This window comes from Hetaerina americana, unplaced genomic scaffold (assembly GCF_022747635.1).
Source record: "Hetaerina americana unplaced genomic scaffold, ioHetAmer1.1.p SCAF_14, whole genome shotgun sequence".
NCBI lineage: Eukaryota > Metazoa > Arthropoda > Insecta > Odonata > Calopterygidae > Hetaerina > Hetaerina americana.
Genome location: NW_027286514.1, coordinates 13,590,105 through 13,614,700, shown reverse-complemented (window position 1 = coordinate 13,614,700; position 24,596 = coordinate 13,590,105). Strand labels below are relative to the sequence as shown.

Genomic DNA, 24,596 nt, shown 5'->3' with positions numbered 1-24,596 from the left:
GAAATGTAGGTATTTGACTTCACTGCACCAAATTATGCCAAAACAAATGGACACTTGTGCATATCAATTTCGATTGTTTAAATTAGAATGAGTTACTACTATTGTCTCTCAAACAAAAAATGCATTATGACGAGTGAGCCCATTTTTTCCCTTTTAACTTCATACAGCACATAACCCGTGCATGAAAAGTACCCAATCAGCATAGATAAGTTAAAAGCTTGCACAATCTGAGCTACAACACAGAATCCTTCAGTCAATTCAAACAGCCCAGAGTAGGCTAATCACTTTTGGAAAGTAAACTGTAAACTTAACAAAATTCCACAAAAAAACTTAACAGAGCTTTATATATAGACATACATAGTTACATGCTAAAATTACAAATGGTGGCAGAATACAGGCTAATGGAGATAAATATGAAGGTGGCTAGAAAATAAAACATTAAAACTACTTGATTTTTCAGAAAAAAAATTTTTATTTTTCATTATAGTCTCCTACATTTCATCCAACAGTGCTTCAGATGGTTGATCCCTCATAAATCAATTTTTTCTCAAATATATCCTCTTTTGAATAAATTCTCCTTCCTACCAGTCATTTCTTCATATTGCAGAACAGGTAGAACTCTTAGGGAGTCAAATCTGAAGTGAGCTGGTTTGTAGTCATGATGGAAAAGGACTTTTTCAGGGAGATTTGGATGTTTTCTTTGCAACTTATTTCCCCAATTGTTTAACAAGAATGCATATTGTGCCCCTGTATCACCTTTCCCAAAGAGTTAATTATTGCTATTCTATTGATGCTATTAACTAAAATTAACTTTGATACACACCAGCAGTGCCCTCTCTCTGATTTGAACAGATTATTCAGACTGCCTTCATACATAATAATTAATCGCAAAGACTGACTCAGGATTGTAGAATAGCTGATTTATTTTTAATAAGTGTTTACTTTGGAAAACTTCAAAGTATTTTTATTCGTTTAGAATAGAATGTCAAGACTTTATTTCAGTAGGTACTAGGTGATTCAATTTAAGGTGCTTTCCTGTTTTGAACTTACCTATGGCAATATTATACCTAAATCATAATGATATTAAAGAAAACATGCAAAGAAGAAATTATTATTAATGTATAATGATGTTTAATGAGAAAAATTGCAATGAATGATACTGCACTTCATGAAAAACGTATTACATCATTATTATCATTATACATAAGAGCATTTTGTTTCATATATGTTCTTCTTGTGTACGCATGTATGTGCATTGTGAGAGTGACCGTTGACCACAATTGACCATTGCCACCAGGACAATTGTCGAATTGTAATGCAAAAGCAGCAATTACAATCAATCATGAATATGCTTACTTGATACATTTCTTTATTAGTACTTAGAGGAGAGTATTCCAATTAAGCACAGCCCACATTCACTAAAGAAGGGCTAAAAAAAAGCAAGTATTTACCACATCGCATGAGTGAAAATTTAAATTGTCTGCTGATTATTTATCAGCGATTTTCAAAAACTTGATTGCACATTTGTAAGGGCCACCAAAGACTATCAAAAATCCCACAAATTCAAATCTCATTCCTTCTAATAATATTAATGTGGCAGTAATTATGAAATTTTTTTTTCAATGATAACTGACAGGAAACAAGTTGTTTTGTATTTTTAAAATAGTGTAACTTCATTCAGGGAAGGTAGAACTGGAAATTTTTTCAAAAAAGTATCTCCTGCAAGGCAGAGCAGTGAAAGAAGTTTGCATCATCACAAATTTATCAATTTGAAAAGGGGTAATACAAATGTTTCAACCAGAGGTTAAAAAATAACATACTGCCATGAAAATCAAACACAAATTAAAATACTTCTGCTTGATTTCAACAGACATTACACTCAAAATTGGTCAATTTGAGCTGAGGAAGGTACAGGATGTCGTCTAGTGTGTAAGTAAATTTAGAGGGGTAAACTGTTTAAATCTACACTCAAAATAAACAAATCAATCAATTTTTCCCCCTAATCTAATCTCACTTTTCTGCACCGGTCCTCAGCTCAACACATCCACATTTTGAGTCCATAAGTAGTTGAAACCAAGAAATATATGTTCATACAATGACAACGTAGACTTAAACATTGAATGGACCCAGATTAAGCTGGAACACTGACTCCATTGCATTTTTCATTCAATGCATGAAGAACGTAACTTAAAGAGACCAACAGGTTAGGTTATGAAATACAAATCCATTAACATGACAGAATAAATATTTTGAAACTGGCTGCTATTTTGCTAGGTTTCCATCTCATTGGAGTAAGTCAAGGTAAGTTATTTCAACTATGTCCACTAAAGACAAAACTTTCATAAATTGTATTCCACTAGTTTATCATGAAACAGTCATGTATTTAAAAAACCAAACAATATTTATCCACTTGATGATCTGTTCTTGTGTTCAATGAATTAGCAAATCTAAATTTTTATTTCACAGGAAACTGAGCAACTCAAGTTCATCTCATACAATACTCATCTGGAAGAAATTACTTTATTTGGAAATCCAATAATTCGGAATCCTAATACCTACCCTATCATTGTGCAACAGTCCCCATCACTAAAATCTATTGATGGGTGCATGGTAGATCCTGAAAGCATCATATGACCTCAAAGCAAGCAAATGAAGCAACAGTATATATTTGGTGATGTAATAACCTTGCTGACGTGACTTCGGGCCAAAGAAAAACTCAGATGTTCTCATATCTTATAGCTGATATCAAAATTTTAATCCTCCCAAAAATAATGGCTAACAAGTAGAATGTATATTAATATATTTGCTATTGCAGAGTTAATCCAAAAACTGTGATAAGGTTATCATTATATCAGTAAGGTGGGCATTATTGGCAGTTACCAAAATAAAAAAATTGATCAAAATTATTTTTCAGTTAATGTATAACAAATGGCAAGCAAAGGAATAGACTTGCATTGCCTTAAAAAACATGATCATTAACATTGATTAATTTTCCATGGTTAAAAGTCATGGTAAGTCATAAAATAATTAAATAATAATAATCAAAATGACTAATAGTTAATTAATAACAAATTACATAAAAATAAATTAGGTATTACCAATGATAATAAATTTATATAATGAATATCAACAGTATATTTAGCAGAACATCACAACATCACGTCACTTTAATCACAAAATCAAATGGAATAGCTCATTTCATGCTATGGCACCAAAACTAAAGGATTTTTTCATGTCAAATGGACATACAAAGATTCATAAAAACATATTAAGCCTGTTGATCAAGGAGTTTTTTAATCCTATCCATTTTTAAGGACAGCAAGGTTACCATCTCCTTGGATATACCAAGCTCAACACCCATAACTTTCTTTGCATCTTCATGCTCTTCACAGTACTCCACAACAAACTGAAAAAGAATTTTTTTCAAATGACTAAATAGTTGCAATACATTTTCACATTATCTGATAATTCTATCAATGGAACCTTCAAAGTCACAAGATATAGGTAGTATTGTTATTACAGCCAACACACACATATGTTTCAAAGGGGAAATGAATCAATTTCATTACACAGATACCTCTCAATTACCAAAATGAAAATACTTGGGAGGGTTTACAATTCAATATTATATGAGCATTGTAGTCTTCCGTGGCGTTCAGGATAACTACCAACGTGGCGGGAACCCGAAAAATGGAGACATCCACGAATTATATGAGCAGTTAGAAACCAATAAAAATGGTGAAGAGATGATGCTTTCTTTGCACCAAATAATGCAAATTAATTATCTGAATTTCATTTGCTTTACATCTAATTTTCTTGAAGAAAGGTGTGAATTGTTCGTGTTATTGCAGCTTGCACATATCATTCATTTTCTCCACTAGAAAGCACTCATCTCTCAGCAATTCCATCATACTTGAAAAACCTCATATGGCACACATGCCTTACGAAAACCATTAATGTTTTGATGCAACAGGTCTGATGCCGCAAAATATATACCAACATAGAGAAACAAACTTCAAGTTCTCATGCTGTGCTATCAAAAGGAAACGCTTTTTACAAGAGCTTTGGATTTATCAATCCACAGTGCACCACTGTCATGGATTTATCACAGCTCAATGATGGTATTTCAAATGCAATTATCTGATTTGGCAATGTTGCAGGATTTCTATACTACTACTAAAATTGAGGAGAGCATGAGCAGCCTCCCTGGGGAAGAATGTGATGAGAAGGGGAGTTTTTCCTACTTACTCCAAGTGCGGTCAGCTTGAAGTTGAGTTAAAGGGATGTTAAATATGGGTAGGAGAGGCGGTTGTGGTTAGAGGTGGGAATGGGGGAAGGGATCAAGTAGTTTTGTCATGGTGAAAAAAGAATCAAAGGTTGATCAGCAGATATTGAATGAAATAAAAATGACTACCGTCATGCAATATACATATGTATATATGGCACATATTCCCAATAACTGGAAGCTTTGGCTTAAAATACATTGTAAGACAGGAGGATGAAATTGTTCCACCAAAAATAAACTGCAGCATTTGTGAGTTCTCAATGGTGATTTTAGTTTACCAAAATTCCAAAATATTGAAATTTAACAGAAGGTGTTATCTAGCAGAATTTTAATGCAATGGATGGAGATACATATTTTTAAAAGATGTAATAAATGTGCATAATCCTTACTTTAGGAATTTACATCAAAAGATTATAAGGAACTCTGATAATTATAAAATCATAATAATCCCTAATGGTTACACCAGTTATTTGACAGATTTCAGGCAACCACTCATGATTTTGCCGTAAAACCAAGTTTAAAAATCAGTGAAATGTTCCAAATGTCTTATCATCCACCAAACTGTAATACCAAAAATGAACTGAGGTGAATGCTTCAATTTTCACAGAAAAATGCTACAAAAGTAGGAATCTTTTCTTTGAAAATTTACCTCATTAACAACATACAGGATGGATAAAAATATAATTTGACATGGTAACTGATTTAGGCATTTTCAGGGAGGCAACTTAAAAACATATACATCTTTTGCATATCCATAGGGAAATCCTCTAAGCTAAAACTTTATGTTGCTCAAAGTGGTTTGCTCAAGGTGGTCAGGAGCCCAGTGCTCTACCCACTAGACTACCCTTGGAGTAAATAAAAAGTTTCAAAAATTTTTAACTGCAACCCCAAAAAAACTTTTTTGAACTTAAAGATAACTGTATTAAACCATGTTTGACTAAGCCTTTCTTATATATATAAAAAATGATGTAATAACTTTTTTGTAGTTGAGTAGAATAGATACACTACAAGTTTTGCAAAATTAATCTCTTATGAGGTCGAACTGTCCCAAAAAACATGTGAAATTTGCTAAAAATGCAATGTTCATTTAATTTAGTTCAGGGAACTAGTTTCTGAAATTCTACTGGGAATTCTTTATCATTTAACTGTTGGAAAGATAATTTTTATGTCTTGTCTTTCAACTGATGCCATTATTACAATTTTAATTCCTTTGGAAATTGTGATGGAGTACATGTTGTGGAAGTATTAAAAAATGTCAAATTTGTTGTTGGTGAATTGTTAAAATGCCTTCCAAAGAGTTCATGAAAGTGAGAAAAAATGAAAGAATTCATTTTGAGTGGTCAAGGAAAATAAAAATTGGTCTGTCTTCAGCCATTTCATAGGTACGTGGAATCTCCCAGATTTATAACATTCAAAACGCATTCTACAATTACAATCAAATTACTTTCACATGCTATGGGTACATAAAGAAGTGGGATAGAAAAAATAAGAATGGAAAGACACCAGGATGTTCAAAAATGGCAAAACAGCAAAATGGAATCATTCAAATCAAGCAGTCAATGGGTCACAACGGTCATTTTGGAAAATATTAGGCTCACCTGCCTGAGGCAATATCTTGTTACAATGGTGAGATAGTCATCACCACCTCAGACAGTAATTTGCAATCAGTGCATTAAGGTATCAGAAGCATATTTTGCTACCAGTTTTTCCAGAACACCATGGCCACCCACAAGTGTAGCTGGGCAGGTTGTAAATAAAGTGCATGGTCCTCCCCAGGAATTGGATTTCACCATTCCCATTGCTTCTACCACTGTCATTCCAGAAATTTAGCCTTCCTCAAGAGTGACTAACCTTTGAAAGGGCAGTGGCCATGTGCAAAAGGTAAAGAGGATGCAAAGGAAGGAAAGAGGCAAAATGCCACCACATTTGACCCTAGAACTTTGAATGGGATACTGTAGTTGAATAGACCAATGGATAGTGGGCTGCTAAATGATTGTATTTAATGTACCAACTGACATGAAAAAAATTTCAAAACTAAACAACCAACCCACCCTTATTGTCTACACCATGAGCACTGTACGACAATAAAATTTAGCATAGTGAAAAAGTGAAACTTGTATCAGTATTTTAGTACAGAGAAATTTTTCTGAAACATTTTTTGTACAATAATACACTATAAGCAACATGTAAAACTTCACTTTTAACAAATCATACCAGGTCCCTTTTCTTCAACAAAAACTTTCTGTAAGATTTTTATTCTGACCTTGGAACTGTCATTTAACTTTAATTCTATAAACTAAATGCTGATACAACTTTACATTCAGCATTTAAAATTAGTAGAAATGTATACAGCTAGATAAAATTGGTATCATTACTTTATTACCCTTTTTAATCATTCTAGTTGGCCTCACCAGATGTCAAAATGAGAGGTATGGTAAAATTATCAACTCATTAAAGATTTTTAGGCTGTTAAAACAATAAGTAATGGTCTAAAAATATTGAAAATTTGTAGTTTTGCTCAAAACAACAATACCATAAGCAGTAGTAATAGTAATTCTGCCTAATGACAAACTAACCTTGGTGAGGGAAATAAAAACCTTTTTAACTGTATGCCCAAATCCATCAATACGTCAAAGAATCTGTCACGTCATTATATTTCACCTCAGAGTATATTGACTTAGATATGGAACATTAGGGCCCCTAAATATATGAATGTAACTACTTTTTATCCATTCACTTTATTAAAATTCAAAAATATTAAACTAACTTAGAAGTACAAACCAGAGGTTTCCCTCAGGTTAACTCCAATAAGTAGGAGACTAAGGCCCATATTATAGAGGCCATTTTGTAGAGAAGAGAATCTCATAGGATGATCCTCAATAACAAATTCACGTATGATTTTTTAAGCATAAGACTCATAAGAGACTTCAAGGCATAAGATACATGCATAACACATCATTATAATCTAAAAACCAACTGAGAGAACTCACCTTATATTTATTAATGCTTTCACAAATATTTTCAAGCTGTGCTTTCTTGTCAGGCTGAATGATTTTACTATGTAAACGGCCAAGATAAAAGTGGGCCAACAATACAGGCCTCACGGTGTCTTCATCAAACTTCTTTGGCATTTCATTAGTGCTATTAAATATAAAAAAAAGACAGTTAATCATTACAAAAAAATTGTTATATAAACAGAAGATACATTTAGTGGAATGACGATGGTAAATTAAGATAGAAGTAATGAAAGAGTACAAATAAATACAGAGTTATCTCTTTAACTATCTGCTATTAGGCGGCTTCATGACTTACTGTTTGCTTTTGAGTATTTGGTATGATTTGAGTAACAATGAGCTAAATATGTATTGAAAAACAGGAAAAAAAACCAATGGCTGGAGTGAAAAAATAGAGAATAATTATTAACACTATGAGACAATGTTCTGGAAATGAGTACATAAGATTACACAAGGGGGATAAAAAGGGAGATATGTAAAAAAGAATAAAGTGGCAAAATGGTATGAGATAAATAGAGAGTTAGGAGACTTTAGGGGGAGTATTTTGATAATTTGTGTCGTTACGGTGAAGTGTTTGAATATGACCCAAATACATTAGATGGTGACAGTCGATTTCTGAAATTTCATATAAGTGTAAATATGGTCATCAAATGCAATTCTCAGCAAAGAAAATTTTTTATTCAGGGTGAGGCAACATAATGTCCTTTATTAAAGGGGCTTTCCTTAATCAAAAATAACATTACGTTGCCGCACCCAGTACTCTAACAACAGATCACGGAAAACTCCATGTTTAGTCAGCCGCAGTTAACATCCACTCCCAGATATTACCATTTTTCAGTACGTGCATACTATTGTTTCCATTATTTAATATTGGTAAAAAGTTTTCCATTTTTCTTTTCATGTACCAATAGTAAAATAGTAGTAAAATATTTGTTCTTTCATTTCAAGTTATTTTCCTCTCCACTTTATTTTTCAAGTATTTTTTACTTTTTCCATTTTCAAAAGATCGTTATATTGTTGACAGAGATTTCAGTAAGCAGGATAACCCAAGGGAAAATATGATTTCATTTAAACAAATGAAAAATATGATCCCTCTTATGACCTGGGATTATAGCTCGGAAGAAAGAACTACGATCTAATCATTTGTCTTTCAATCTTTTTGCACCAGTTGCCCAATATGATGTTTGCTCATGCTCTTGACCCTCCTGTCTCTCAGAATTACGCTTTCAAAAACAACTATCCAATATCTCTTATGGTTATTCATCTCTTAGCAAAGAGAAAAGCCGCTTCTAATCTGAACACCCCCAGAGTGTGTTGATTTATGTGATCTATACAGAGAAGATACTTATGAGAGCATTTGAGTGGAACCAGTTTCTTCTTCCCCTCCTATATTCTTTTGGTTTCTTAACATGTCAGAGGGTTGCTATTTATATTTTTAGCCTAGTGATGAAAAGACAGATCCAAGATTCGTCACCTGTGTAAATGTTATACACAGCTTTCGATGCACCGCGATTGTATTTTTTGAGCACGTCTTTGCACCAATTGACATGAGTATCTTTTCAAGCTCCAAAGAAACTGCGGGAGATGCCGCAACAGTAACTTTTAACGGAGTCATCCGCTAATGTGCATTTCAATGCAACAATTTCAGAGTGTAAAAATCATTCGCCTTGACTGGGATTCGAATCCAGATCTTTTCAAGCTTTCGTCAAATTATGCAGGATCCAACACGACCAAATTTTGTCACATGACGATCTTCCTTTACTAGTCCTGGCACAGCATCAATGTTTTCTGGCACAACTGATTTTAGACGACCTTCACGACTTTCGTCACTGAGCGAATGACAGCCATGATGAAATTCTTAAGACTAGAGTTTTACAGTGGCTAAGGATGGGGCTTCATCACCAAAAGTGGAAGTAAGTTGACCCATGCACTCCTGTCTTGATAATCCACATCAAATGTCGTAAAAAATCATCACACGGAGGTGTTAATGAGTTAAATCCATTTTTTTGCTGAGACAAAATTTTCGAGTCACTGTAAACAGCACAAGTTTTGATCAAATGACAAAATGTTCAGAAGAAAGATTTCTTTTAAAGGGTCGAACTTTCAGAAGGAAACGCCAGATGGCACCTAAAGCACTTTGCGTTGTCAAGGCTCAACATATAAATAGCAACCCTTGTATCTTATCAACACTTTTTTATTTTACTTAATATTAACCTGCAAGCCACTGCTAGATTGTGGCAGGCAGTGATTATACATCTGACTACCCCTGACCCAAAACACCTTCCCTCCTAGCACAAATGCTTTCCAAACCGTGATCTGGAATTTACTCACCCCTGCTGGCACAATAATTCTTAACCGCAATAAAGATACTGCCCCAATTCTATTTACTCAGTTTTTGGAAATGGACTATGGGAAAATTTCACTGTCGGTGACATCAGTGGATGACCAGCTTTTTGTTCCAATAATTATTTCTGCACTTGTGCTTTGAATAAGGTATTCATGTTCTGCTAATGTTTTTTGAACTTGAGCGATTAACTACTAATACAGATGTTTCCTTAACATTTTGGTTACTTGTATACAGGGTGTGGTGCTTAAATCTGGACCAATTTCAATTTTAATTTCCTGCCATACTGTAGTTCCAATGGAGGTCGTGATTGGCGTTCTTGAAAGATATAGGCATCTAGTAAACAGCCATAACCTCAAAATGGCCAAGATGTTACGTACAAGTTTGGAGTACAATCGAAAAACCGCTATTATCGAAAGTGTTTGAAATATTTTGAAATAGTTTTATTCTTCTGGTGCCCCAAATAGTTTTATTCTCCTGGTACCCCAGATCAACTGTTTACGACATTGAGGCTAAGTATTATACTTCAGAGAAGTCTAGGGAAGGTTTCACTAACCCGGCTAGGAAACCTCATTTGAGGAAATGCCTGCTTGTCCTGATTTAAGCATCGCACCCTGTATGTAATGGGGATTGTTTCCTTATTATTATTGAATCCCTTATAAAACTTTCTGTCCAATACTATTCGATTCATATTTAGTGAACTATTGTATGCATTTCCAATTGCAAAAAGCTTCCAAGGGTGTTCAAATAAAGTCAAGTTTTGATAATTTCAAGAGTCATGAGAAGTAGAGAGAGGTTATTTTGGTGCTCAAGTATGCATTACACAAAATCACAACATATTACTTATTATAAGTGGATCCTGCTTTTGGCGATTGATTTTTACATTTTGAAATTGGTGTATTGTAATGCACATTAATTGATGACTCTATTAAAAGTTACTGTCGTGGAATTTGCAGTGTCTTAGAAAATAGAAACATTATTATTATTGTTTTGGGTACATTTTTTATTAATTATCAAAATAATCTCATTTAAGCTCCATGCACTTTTGCCAGCTTTTCTCCAAATATTTTAAGCCATTCAAATGTTGGACTTCAGAGGGTCCTCAAAATAGACATCTCTGTTGGCAATGACCTACCAGTTCAATGTGAATCATTTTCCACCAAGCCGTTTTTTCAAGTTTGGAAATGAAAAAGTTACTTGGGGGCTAAATCATTGCCATAATCAAAATTCAACTTCATAATTTCCACCATCGAAACTGCCCAGATGTGCACCTGCATATTCTCTTGATCAAAGGGAATTTTTTGTTTGTTAAATGATGTTCTTCTTTATTTCTTCACTCAACGATGCATAATAATCTTAATTTATTGTTTGTCTTTTGTGCAAGTAATTGATGCAGATGATTGAGAGTGCATCCAAAAAATACTATCCATCACCTTGTTGGCCAAGTTCACCACCTTTGTCTTCTTCAGAGTAGGATTGGCCTTTTAGAAACACACTGTTTCAACTGTTCCTTTGCCTCTAGATTGCAGTAGAGTACATATCCATGTCTCCTCCACACTTATGTATCAATGCAGACACTTGTCACGATTGTGAGAGGAAAAGCACCAAATCTGCCTCCAAATCAACCACAAGATTGCATTTATTCTCCACTAAGAGCAAACACAGCAATTTTCGGGCCGAGATTGTTTCACACCCAACTTTTTGTTCAAAATTGAAAATACTGTACCTTGCAATATGCCTGTGGCCTTAACTATTTTGCAAATTTTGATTCATTGATCACTAAATACCATATTGTGGATTTCATCAATAATTTCGGAGGAAGTCACTTCATTCGGAGGTCATGTAGATTTTCAACATTTGGAAATACGGCCATGCTTAAACTAATTTACCAAAATGTCTACCGTCGTAAACATAGGAGCAGAATGCCATGGGCTTCATCTAACTTAGCTTTGCTTTTTTCAGAATTAAAGCTTTTAAATATAAATTTTAAATCATTCCACTAAACTCATTTTTTCCATTTTTCCAAATTCTTAAAGTGCTGCTTCAATTAACTATGAAAATGAAACCATGAGACCGATACGCAAAAAACTTAAACAGCAATCTAGAAAGAGGCTTGCTAAATGAAAACCTGTTCCGCCACTACGCATACCATTTCTAGGGTTTTCTAGAGAAATATTGACCAACCCACGTATGTTGCTACATAACACAGGGAATTAGCTGTTATTACAGTATTTTCCCGTTGATAACATGCACCTTATGTATAATGCGCACCCAACATTTTGTAGTTATCATGAATTTGTATAGAATCCGAGCGCCCAGGGATTCATGGTTACCTTGAAGGTGTATTGAAGCCGTGCATCTGTATATGCATGTGCATATGCATTAAATGGAATGGAATTAGAAAGGCATGCTTCCAGACTAATTTATTTTTGCGAGACTCTTCTTTAAATTATTCTGTACATAGGCATGTAAATGTTTGAATTTTTCAATTTTCATTACACTATGGGCATCATCACTTTTTCCATCATGTGAGCATTTTTGTATATATAACGTGTGCGTTATTGATGAGAAAATACGGTCAATTTGTTTACACTCAAACAAGTTACTTCTAACATTAAATGAATTGGAGTGATAAACTCCCCTTTTACACGTATATTAATCATGATGATGTCATACTTAGATTCATATTTGAAATTCAAAAAGTTTTAGTTTCCCATGAATATTTATTAGAATAAAATTTAAATAATTCTTACCTATGAATCCTTAAGGAATCCACATACTTGTTAAAATTACTAATACTTTGCTCAGCTAATAAGTTGATTTTTCTTAATGCATGAGGTGTTGGTCGCTCATCAGACTCCTATGGAAAATTATATGCCATTAGAATTTCGTAAATAATAAAACTAAACAAATTCATTAAAATATATCTGCAGCCATAATAAGTCTATATTATAAACAAACTTGATTGGTACTTGACTGGTAAGCAAACATAGAAATATTTTATTAACTGTAGATTCTGTTAATACCTTCGGTAAATATTTATATTTCAATAAAGTTATGCTTTCATAATTACAAAAGGGTAAAGAACAATTTAAATTATTTGTATTTAAATGTGACTTAAAACATTTCAAGTCCATGGTCACATCATGAAGACATCTGTCTCAGGGACAACCCAATTCATCAAAGATGTAATTAATGTAAAAGAAAATCATTTCTTTATTTAAAACATGAATACTCTACAATGAGGTAAAAGGGCATTCCATAGCATTTGGAAATGGCTTGAAAACTTTGCTAAGAGCATAGCAATCAATTTGCCTTGCAGCTTCACCTGTGCAGTTTGACCACAATTATCAATCTGTCAAGTATGTCAACCATCATCTCATAACTGTCAGGAAACCTTGGAGTCTTTACATGAATTACTCATGTAGTGCACATTACTACTGATTTTTAAAAACCTAAAACTTACATCTGAACTTCCATGATAATGGGTTAGATTTTTTTAAAGAAATAAAAACACTTAAGTAACCAACCTGGAGGTCAGCTTGACAGGTGATGGTAGAACTCACCTCATACTAAGCTCCATAAACCATAAACACAGTAATCAACCTACAGGTCAGTTTGGTAGGTGATGACAGAGTTCACCCATTACTAAGCCCGACAACATGTGAAATCCACAAATCAGGGTAGTGGGTGCCCGTTCCTTTCCCTGGGCCAATTATGGTTTACCATGAAGATCTGGTACCCAAAAATCACATAGCTTGGGTGAAGTTGAATGTTCCCAGGAATTGAATCCAGGTCTTCCGGTCAGTAGGCCAATGCTCTACCCCTGGACTACAGTGATCCCCACTAAGCACCATATGGTATGAGAAATACACATATGAGGTTAGGGAGGCCAGTTATTTCCCCTGTGCCACCTGTGGTTTCCCAGAAGAAGGAAGAATTTGTACCCAAAAAATCACACAGCTTGTGTGTGTGATAGGTGTAGCTGGCGTAGGAAGAAATCTTTCACAAGTGAAGGATTTCACAAGTGTGTGAGTGCTTACGATTGACGAAGGTCAATGCTATCTAGTAAATCTTAGCTGGAGTGTATTGGTTTAATCGCTTGTTTCGTCCTAACCCCATTTCATTTTCGTTTTATTTTATTCTATTTCTTTACTCTGAATATTCCCTCACCATATCCTTGGCCCACCATTAAAAGTACGGCTGGGGGTGATCTTTCCCATAATATTCATACGGCCATAGTTATCATTCCTGTTAAGTTAGTTAAGTATATTTACCTGCATCCGAGCTAACTTTATATCCATCATATCTGAATATATTTCAGCTAGCTCAAACCATATTTGACGACATACAAGCAAGTAGTACTGAGGATTCAGTTCCTTCATAATAGGCTCCAACAGATCGACACGTCGTTTATGCATTCGACATTGCCTGAAAATCAAGAAAAATCCAATTATTTGCAACAACAATTTTTAAATACCCAGAACCTATATTATTAGGGATTATCTTTAGTTTCAAATCTAATTAGTAGGTAAATAATCATTCCCTATACATCTAATTAAATGTATCAATTATTAATAATGAATCTGAATTAAAAGACAAGCATACAACAAAGGGCTGATAAGAAAATGACAAAATCAAATATAATAGACTCCCAACACAATGGTTTCGGCTAAGTGATAATAAATGCACGAAGAAGAAAAATCCTCATTTAATCTTTTACCAATGAAAAATTGTTAGTTCCATGACATTCATTTCCTTCAACATCTCTGAGAAGAGATGGGTGACCTAGGGCAAATTTCCTGGGAAATTTACATAATTTTCCATGCTTTACCACTAATCAGAAAATTACTAAAACATTGAAAATTTTGTAAATTTCAATATCAACATCCTTGGTTAAGTTTAGAATCTTCTTGTCTTGATTTGTTTCTACAAATTATGAATGAAAGCTAGTAAATCTCAAATTTGGAGTTTGGATTTTGAAACATTATGTTATTAGTAAAGGTTAGTTCTAATAAATACAACTCTTCACCAATTACTCAGATTCTTGCAACATTTTCAAGTTTTTCTAAAAGTCACTCAAGAAATATTCTTTAGATAAAATGAAACATAAATCCATCTATCTGTTGACAGTAAAGAAACTCATTATCAATGATTATTTTGTACTTCATAAGAATTATAGCGATTATCATGACATCAATGAATTTTATTAAACTATATTCCTTTAAAAACTACCATTCCTGTTTTAAAATTGTAGAAACATTTCTTGGCCGGCTAAATCCCGCCAAAAAAATCAAAATTTTGACCCAATTACTAATGCAACTACTTAACTAAGTTGATTTCCTTTATTATCATTGAGGCATACTTCATTTAAAGTCTTTTACCAATACAAAAAATGCCACCAAAATACTGTGTATCAGAAAAAAATGCAATTAAAAATGTTAATTAAGCAAGCTTTGAAAGTGCCATAATTTCCTTCTCACTGGCCAAGGCACATTGCAGTCAGAGTTAAATTGTAGATGTTAGCTGGTTTAGCTAATATCTACACATGCCCCTATCTACTCACTGCAACACCCTTTAATTTGATGGTGAAATACTGACCAGTAGCAGGCTAATTTTTAACCGAGTACAGGTTTACATTGGTTAATACCGATGATGGCCAATGGTTCAATTGTTTGTGTCCAGGCCATATACACAGTGAGGTATAAATGCTTATTATAGGACTCTGTATGGTTGTGGATACATGAATACACAAAATCTAACCTGTCTTCATTTTCCTCAAAAAATGCCAGGTATTTGTAAAGTTGACTCTGGTCTTGGACAATCTGAACATGATCTGATGCATGGCTGTCAAACTGGTAAAACTCTCGTGCTTTCCTTAGCCATTCCTGTGCATTAAGGAAAATTGCTTTGGCATCCTCATAAGTTAGAGCATATTTATCTGTGACTTGCTCTTCATATGGTAACAGTTCCAAAGAAGTGAACCAAAGCTGGTCTGTACTTTCTGAAATAGGGAGAACAACATCACTTTGTACATACACCAAATATACACACAGGCAGATGAATTTTCCACAAGTTACAGAATATGCAGTTATCCTTTGTGCCAAGACCTTCCAAAATTCACATTTTTGTGAAGGCCTCTGCCATGAGGTGTTGAGGACTAATTTCTACTTAGCGTTCCATCCACATATGCTTATAACACAACAGGTCAATGGAGTTCCAGTCAACTTCTTCAAGTGAAGTACAATGCATTTTTTTATTCCAGCTTATATAGCTCCCGTTTAGTGTAAATTTAGAGGCTCATTTGTGTTCTTTCACCTTATTGTACATGATCATTATTTTTTATTTTTAATGGTTAAAGACATTTCCAATTGCTGGACATTGAGTAGAAATCGTGATCAACTTTACAGACCGAAGGTTTAGTGAATCTGCCTCTTTCCTGCTTTTCAAGGAATTTAATTATGCAACAGCACCATCTACGATTTCCAAAGAAGAAATAGTCATTGCGGGAGATGCTATCCACAAACTTATAAAGGTGATGCTGATGAATTAGATATGACGTTAGCTGAATACAACTCAAAATGAGACCTCTAAAAACCAACATTAATACAGAGTATAAGAACTCCAAAGAAGCAATACCCTTTTAATAACAATGGTGGACAGGGGCAATGTAATAGTAGTACATATACTACAGGTGACAACCAACAAATAATTTCATCTCTTTTGGCTGATGGAACATGCCGAGAAATTGAGTTCAATCCCGCTGTCAAAATATTATGCGAAGGTTTTCCTCATTAACCATTCATCTATTTGGCAAGAAGATCAGTGATAGCTTACTGAAACCCAATGAAAGCCACCAAGATTACCTGACCACCTGAAAAGACAAAGGAATTCCTTTCTGCCCCATACTGAGCACCACTGATTCCTCAAAAAACCAACTAGCCCAAGAGCTTCTACCCTTCTCAGTTAAACAATCAACCTACCTAAAGAACTTGGCACACTTCATCAAGATAATCCATTAGTATGAGTTGTGAAGGAGGATCCATTCATCAGCTTTGATGTGATGTCACTTTCCACCAACATAACAGTCAAAAAAGCTGTAAAAATTTTAAAAAAAGCTCACCAGTAATGGTCTCAGAAAATTCCTAAAAAGAGTTACGCTTTATTTAAAACTTTCCTACTTCTAGTGGAATGGAAGCTTCTATGAAATGACCGAAGGCACAATAAAGGGTTCTCCACTATCACCTGTCATTGCAAATCTATTATGGAGGAATTGGAACAAAAAGCTCTGTTGAACTAAGACAAAAAAATCAAAGCAATTCATTAGACAAAACCTTTATAATATGGCCCCATGAAGAGGAAGATATTTTAAATCATTTTAAGCAACATAAGTTTACAATGGAGATTGAAGAGGAGCAGATAGTCATTTCTTGATGCAATAGTTAAAAAAAGGAAGACAGAAGTCTGGGTCATTCAGTGGCTAGGAAAAACCATGCAGGCCGGCCCTTATTTTCTTGCAGATTCAAATAATCACCCTCAACAGATGCCTAGTCATCAGGACAATTTCATGGAGTGTTTTCTGTGTTAGACATTGCTTCAATTACCTCTTAGAAGAAGCATTTGATGAAGGTGTTCCAAGACTACTACTGACAGTTAATTCTCAGTTAAATATGGAAATTGGTAAAGAAATTAGTAATGCCACCTAATAAAATGCTGAATAAAGGCAGCCTGAAGCAAATGGTAATACTCCACAATGGAGATTATTGCACATAGATTTCATGTACACTGGCATACCTAAAAAGCACAACTTATGATTTAATCTATAAATTAAACAAACGTGGTAGGGAATAGTTCAACCACATACCAAATCAAAAGTAACTCGTGATCAAAATGAAAAAGTTAAATGGAAGGCTTGAAAAGACAGTACTGGCTTAAAATACTAAATGAAAAATGAAAGGCTAATGAGCAGTGTATCATGCTGTGAAATTCTCTGAAAATTATCAGAATACATTTATGATTTAGGCTGATTTAGGACAGTTTATGATTAAGGGCTGAGTGATGGGACAGATGTACAGCATTTTGAGGCAAATTTTCAGCAGCCAAACTAGGAGGGAAGAGAATCTAAAATGTTTCATGATTCTGAGAGAATGATAACTTATAGTGCTTGAGTTTCTTAGAATTTAGGGAAAGAAACTGTAAATGAAACTCCCTGCCCAGGGCTGCAAACCTCCAAACTCATCTAGCTTACAATAATGCAGATCATTAATCAGAGATTTAAATACATTTGTCATCATTGCTAGGAAAAGGGTCCTGGAAAATTTCCCATTTCGGTAAGTATGTAGAATATGAATATATAATGATCTACATTCTTTTGTGCAAGAGATGTTTGCAATGAAAAATAAATCATCCTCTATCAGGACTGTTTCTAACCCAAATTACATTTGTTGAGAATTAAAAAAAATCCTATCATTTTCACTCCAGTCCCTTCAACTTGAGTGAACAACATATTGCTCCAACATTACTGGACAAAGTGAGGGGCAGCCTGGCAGCAAGAACTTCCAACCTGACATGGTGAACCCGGCATTCACCAATTTTAGAATTTTTCATAATATACCACCAAAACTATGGACATAACGGATGAAAATTCATATTTAACTATGCATTATTAGCAATTATCCTGTGTATAGTGGGTAATTGAAACTCTACTGCACATAACACTCAAGAACCCTTTTCTTTGGTCTCAAAAATTAGGCTAACATATAACGTAATGTGACAGTACAAATTTTGTATTTTGTAACTGATTGCTTGGTAAATTGCATGTTTTATATTAGGTATTTATTTTCTCCCACATCTACAAGGTACGGCCCTTAAATCCAGATAAATTTTAATTTGAATTTCCCACTATATCATAGTTTCACTGAAGGTCACGATTGATGTTCTTGAAAGCTATAGGCATCTAGTAAACAGTCATAACCTCAAAATGGCCGGAATGTTACGTACCAGTGCAGAGTACCATTGAAGAGCCACAATTATCACAAGTGTTCGCACTGGACGTTATATTTTGAAATAGTTGGATTCTTCTGGTACCCCAGTTCAACTGTTTACGATATTGTGGGTAAGTATAACGCTTCGGAGAAGTCTGGGGAAGGTTTTGCTAACCTGATGAGGAAATCTCAATTGAGGAAATGGATATTTGTCCAGATTTAAGCGCCGCACCCTGTATGCTTCTAGTGTTGGAAACACTTTCATTATTTGAAAAGGATTTTTATTCAGCAAGTGATAAATTGATGAACATCAATTAATTTTCCCTTGTGATCAGAAATACTCTCTCTTCAAATTAATGCACAATCTCTTTACTCCTTCTGGCTTTAAAAACACATTCCACAAACTTTTCACTGGAAAAATTGGCTAGTACTCCACAAAAGCTCATGAAACACAGAACAAAATGTCAACAAAGCCTGCAAATTATAGTAGCCCTTGAGACTGAATTGATTTTTTTACAAGATCATTGATATCATTATACAAATGGCAACTGTAACAGTTGATAGAAAATAAGAAGATATATGGAAGAAAATGGACTGTATTAAAAAACAGAGAAGTAATAACATTCATCTCGACAAATATATGAAAACTATTATCTTGGAGAATGCCTAATAGACAAAAAATTACGATCATGCTTTCTTACGCAGCAATAGAATTCTCACAACAGAGTCATTTCTGTGGTGAGAAATCATAAGAGAGAATCTTACTAAAGCTCAAGACACCTTAATGACTCACTTCAATACAAGTGACACTAGTATACAAACAAGACAAACAGTGCAAATGTTTCAATGGCGAAAAAAGTCGATTCGATATCTACTCTGAAAACATACGCTCCTATCATTAGTCCCTAAAATTTGAAAGTGACAAGGTTTTACTGAAGCATGAAAGCCATAATTTAGTGAGCCTTTCATTTTATTGCTCTCAGCGCATAGTCTGACGAGAGGTCCCCTGATTTCAAAATACAAATTTAACTTCTCAAGACTGGCAAAGGTACCCGAAAAATTGTAAGCAATACATTTTTAAAATGTTTTTATTACCTTTAAGAAGAGAATTGTCTCCCTCATTTTCTGCTTCTATTTCACTTTTTCCATTTTCGTCATCATCATCATCATCCATATCCTCGCCAGCCAATTTCATAAGCCTTTGCCTTGAGGCAGTTAACAACACTAAGCCATATTTAGCCCAACATCTCGCCACATCAGCACTTCTATGATGAAAATTGGTCCATCTTGGGGAAATAAAGAGGCAATATTTTATCATTAAATGAGGTACGTACTACTCCTGAACATTAACATTGACGTGCCAAACAGGCAAACGTTTCTAAAAAAATGATACATCGAAGCACACAAAAATGAAAGAATCCACCTACTTTGCCTCCAGTTCTTCCCCTCGGTCATCCTCTTTGATTACTTCACTCTCGAATTGGTCCAGCATAAAGCTCGATGCTGCCAAGTGGTGCTTAGCTTGTCTATTAAAGAATTCAAAACAAAATGTCAAAATAGTTAATACAAACCATGCTTCAATGTTCAACAGAAAACCACATATCTGGGAATAGAATAAATGTGAAGTTTCTTAATCAGTATTCTGTTTTTGGCTGAGTACTTCCTCTGGTGTCACTTGTGTATTTTCAGTTTCATTCAGAAAATTGTCAAGGTAAATAGCAAATTAAGTACAAAAATGCACACACATGAGCATACCCAACCAAAAAAACATGAGGATCACTCAATGCATTAGAGGGCAACTGCCAACTTCTCCCCACTCCCTACACCACTGAATCGTCACAATTTAAATTTTTCAGTTGTATTAAATGTCTTTCAGGGAATTTCCACTGTCTAATATATACCTCAAAAACAGTTCCTACGAACATGAATGAATATAAGATGCATTTCTCTTTTAGATAGAAAGCACAATCAGGATAATACATTTAGGATTGGACAAAAATCCAAGCCAGTGAAAGTTGAGTTCTGACCCACACCATTCCAACCTTTATATTAGTGACTTGAGACATTTTTTACCAAACGACAAATGTAAACTTTAAAAAAAACAGTACATGAGGCAGCCACATGCTTCATACCACCAACTGTTTTAAGGTCACATATTATTTATATAAAGACATCTACATGTTTGATGTTATTACCTGACTACCAGCAATACTTAAGTGTAAAGCCAAAATATCTGTTTTCAAGATAATTATTAAACTTACCGAAAAATTAATGTTTGCTGATGGACAAATTTGAAAATGTAACTTGTACAGCTGTTGTTTGGCAGTTTATATTTCACATTATTTTGCTCTTTAACATTATTTGCCCAGACACTTACTATATTTTAATACATACCATAACTCTCTAGACAGGTAAATTAATTTTATAATAATTTTAGTAATAGCTCTAGATCAATGCCATCAATGGTATGAAAATATGAAAACATTTTAACTTCAAAGCTATGAGACATGCAATATTATAAACGTAGTCCATCAAAGGGGCAAAGAGCAAGAAGGCCTATCTTGGAGTAATTCTTCTCTAGTTAATTATGAGAGTTGTTTTGAAACCATAATATAAATAAATGGACTTGACAAGTGCAGCAGTGCTTACTTCAAAGAAGAACCCTGACAGCACAAAAATTTTGCCATAACCACCAAAATCTCCACCAAATGACAGATGAGAGTAATTCAATGGCAAATGCAAAGGAGAGGGTAGAAACGGATAACAATTGGCTGTTTGCAACATATCTCCATAGGTAGAATGAGAGACACTTAAAAGATGAAGTACATACATAGAATCACTTTCACCAAGAGGTCATTTAGATGAGTTCAATAGGTACTGGCAAAAAAAACCATAAACACAGTAATCAGCCCTAAGATCGGTTTGGTAGGTGATAATAGAGTTCACCCAGCACTAAGCCCGACGGCGTGTGAAATTCACACATCAGGGTAGGGGGGCCAGTTCCTTTCCCTGTGCCAGATATGGTTTCCCAGGAAGATTTGGCACCCAAAAAATCACATAACTTGGGTAGAGCTGCAGGTGCCCAGAGAGGCTTGCCCAGGAATCATCAGTCAAACCCAGACTCTCCGGTCAGTAATCTACTGCTTTACCCTCTGGACTACCGCGACCCACTATGCGCTGGTAGATATGAAAAATATCTTACTTCTGAAATATTTAGTGCATTTTTAGCCAGATGAAGAATACCTCATACATCTCCAACCACACAACTATCTAAAACGCCTGTCCACGAAGTATTTTTAGGAGAGATGGAAAAACCAATTTTCATAAAATATCAATACCATGTCATTGCTATGTTTTACTAGAATGCATTCAGACTATCCTCTTTGGACAATAATATTTTTCTACCTGCCCATCCGTATGCCACTGACTAAAGAAGGCATATTAGTCTTTGATAACTATTACTGCTGCTGTTCTTAAAAACCATTTACATAAATGTCTATAAATATTCATGCAGAGGAATTTCCTTGAATGGTCTAACAATGGTTATCAATAATACTCTAGGGCTTCTAATAATAAAACGAGAAATATTAACCTACAGAGCATTTTCCAGTTAAAGAATGAGTTTATACTTACTTGAAGTAATTTCTTGTGATGAAGAATTGTGAAAGTGTGGCACTGTTCAGAGCCCAATCGACAACTTCATATTCCTTGCGTTCAAGCATACGTTTGAGAGTTGTGTGACAATATACAGCAGATTTGGAAGTATTACCTAATGTTCCATAAACTTGAGCTAGATAATACAAAGTGTGAGTATGAGCTTTCTCCATGGCATTTTCTCCACTTAAAATTTTGTTTGTCTCATTGTGTTCATTGTCATCTCCATTGTCTTTGTTTGCCCCAAAATTAAACAGCTGAACCATATCAACTGGAGGAGGTGATGACAGTTCACGAAATTCATTATACAGCTTTTCAGCACGTTCTAAAAATCCCTGAGCTTTCTCTGCATTGTCTCTTTGTGCCCACAGTATTCCCAATTGCTGTAAAGTACACAAAATGACAAGGACAGCTTCAGGTTCTAGCCATTTCTCTTCAGGAATACATTTAAGGCATTGCATCAGCTGCTCCTCTCCTGTACTTATCTCTTCAGTTTCCACTGCAATGGTTCCCAAATTAAGCCACATCACACCAAGGAGAGATGATAATCGAAACACACCAGGCACATGAAGATGATCCCCTAGAAATGTTACATTAAGGACATAATGCTAGGATTAAAAATTCCAAGTTTACGTTACATCTGAGATTGGCATGAGTTTGATAGAGAAGTACACATTTGATATAACTTTTAAGATTAAGCAGTAACAATTAAAATAGATCACACATCAGTAGAATGGATTTCCACCAGTTTTAAATGATGGCTTGTATAGCGTCTTTACCATGGCTCTCATTTCCTTAAATGTTGTATCATGGTAATTATATATTGACATATGGTGTGATATGAATGGTTTTCATAGTTTTCAGTAATTGTTACATGCAGAAATTAAGAGAGACACCCTTCTCTATGCTCAAATTTTATTAGCAACATCACACAGATGAAATCGGCATTTTCATCTACTGGATTCAAAAGAAAGCCATATGATATAATATTAGGCTTTATGAAAACTCAGTAACCAACCCGAAGGTCGGTGATTGTGAACAGTAATGTTAAGAGTTCACCGAAGCACGACTGAGTGTGACATTCGTTCATCAGCGTGGTAGGGGGGGCAGTTCCTTTCCCCGCGGAGGTGGAGGCATCCCAGAAAGATCTAGTACCCGACAAATAAAAAAGCTTGGGTGGGGCCAGAGTACCCAGAGGGGGCTGCCCAAGAATCGAATCGGCCAGTAGTCCAACTTTCTACCAGTGAAGTGTACCGCGACCCACATTGTGCTTTATTATTAGTAAAAAATCCCGAGAATAATTTATGCTTCCATGGGGCCTGAATTAAGTAAATAATTTAAGTTTGAATTATTTCACTGAACACATAAATATTAGGTTTCGGTAACTGGTACCTATGGTTGCTAGTTTAAGGAACATATGGCCGGTTTTTTCTGGTAATGACTTCCTCAAGGGATGTGCAAAGAGCATATTTGAGTTTAAAATAAAATGATAACCCAAGGTTTCTGTTTCGAAATTCCGCCAACTTCTAGCGATTATGTGTGTCTATGTGCCTGGCATAAATATTAACATTGGTACAGGCTACGATAATGGGTCTTCATTCGACGCATCTTGATAATAACATAAACAATAATCACTTTTTAAAAACTACATACTTGTGCAATGTAATGGAATAATAAAACTATGGTAAATTTTTCGGCGGCAAAAATTATGATTGAATATAATGACACATACCACATGTGAATCAACTAACCATTGCCTTCACCATCTCCCATGCCTCCTACATCATCTAAAATTTTCACTAAACTGGACTTGATATCATTAAGTATTTCACGAGCAGCATATTTGGAGTGATAAGGATCATCTTCAGGATCTTTTTTGCTGTCTTCAAGGAGGCGGCGAACCTTTTCGTACTTCTCACGAAGTGTAGTCAACAGCTCAATGTGATGATCATCCATTGTGTAGGCATTAAGGAACTACCTACCACCAAGAGATAATTGAAAGTGATATACGGTAGCTGAATACAGTTAATAGAGTAAATATAAATAATGAACAATTACTGTTGAGTATGTTTAAGAAAAATCCTAAGCAGACGAGACATGACAGCAAGTTGCAGCGAAGATAATATGGAGAACGCACACACCTACCTCACAGAAATAATAGAGTATCTTATCACTCAAATATAAACTTATCAATCACATCTAAAATGAATCATTGATGACAATAATATTAAACCAAAGACGTTTTAAACGAAGGTGATTGTAGCGATTCGATATATTGATGGCAATTGATACTACCGCTCCGCAATAGAGATCGA

At 34.7% G+C, this 24,596-nt stretch overlaps 2 protein-coding genes across 4 annotated transcripts in view; one reads left to right on the top strand and one right to left on the bottom strand.

Annotated features, from left to right (window-relative positions):
* The window catches only part of LOC139686407 (leucine-rich repeat-containing protein 9-like), a 31,448-nt gene extending 28,814 nt beyond the window's left edge, over nt 1-2,634 (top strand). Inside the window, exon 10 of the mRNA XM_071583601.1 lies at nt 2,467-2,634. Coding sequence (XP_071439702.1) covers nt 2,467-2,634 — 168 coding nt within the window. The remainder of the gene's footprint in view (nt 1-2,466) is intronic.
* Nucleotides 1,168-24,543, bottom strand: LOC139686364 (KIF-binding protein). Of its 3 annotated transcripts, none has more exons than XM_071583551.1 (10): nt 24,427-24,543; nt 24,033-24,259; nt 22,261-22,861; nt 20,055-20,153; nt 19,723-19,913; nt 15,407-15,647; nt 13,921-14,074; nt 12,397-12,503; nt 7,276-7,426; nt 1,168-3,406 (listed from the first exon to the last, which is right to left on the bottom strand). In XM_071583551.1, exons 2-10 carry the CDS (start codon nt 24,235-24,237, stop codon nt 3,269-3,271), a joined length of 1,887 nt encoding a protein of 628 aa, XP_071439652.1. In that variant the 5' UTR covers nt 24,238-24,259; nt 24,427-24,543; the 3' UTR covers nt 1,168-3,268. The 3 variants fall into 3 exon arrangements, with proteins under 3 accessions (XP_071439652.1, XP_071439654.1, XP_071439653.1); XM_071583553.1 differs by having other exon boundaries at nt 24,423-24,531; XM_071583552.1 differs by having other exon boundaries at nt 24,340-24,433.
* Nucleotides 24,544-24,596: the final 53 nt, after the last annotated feature.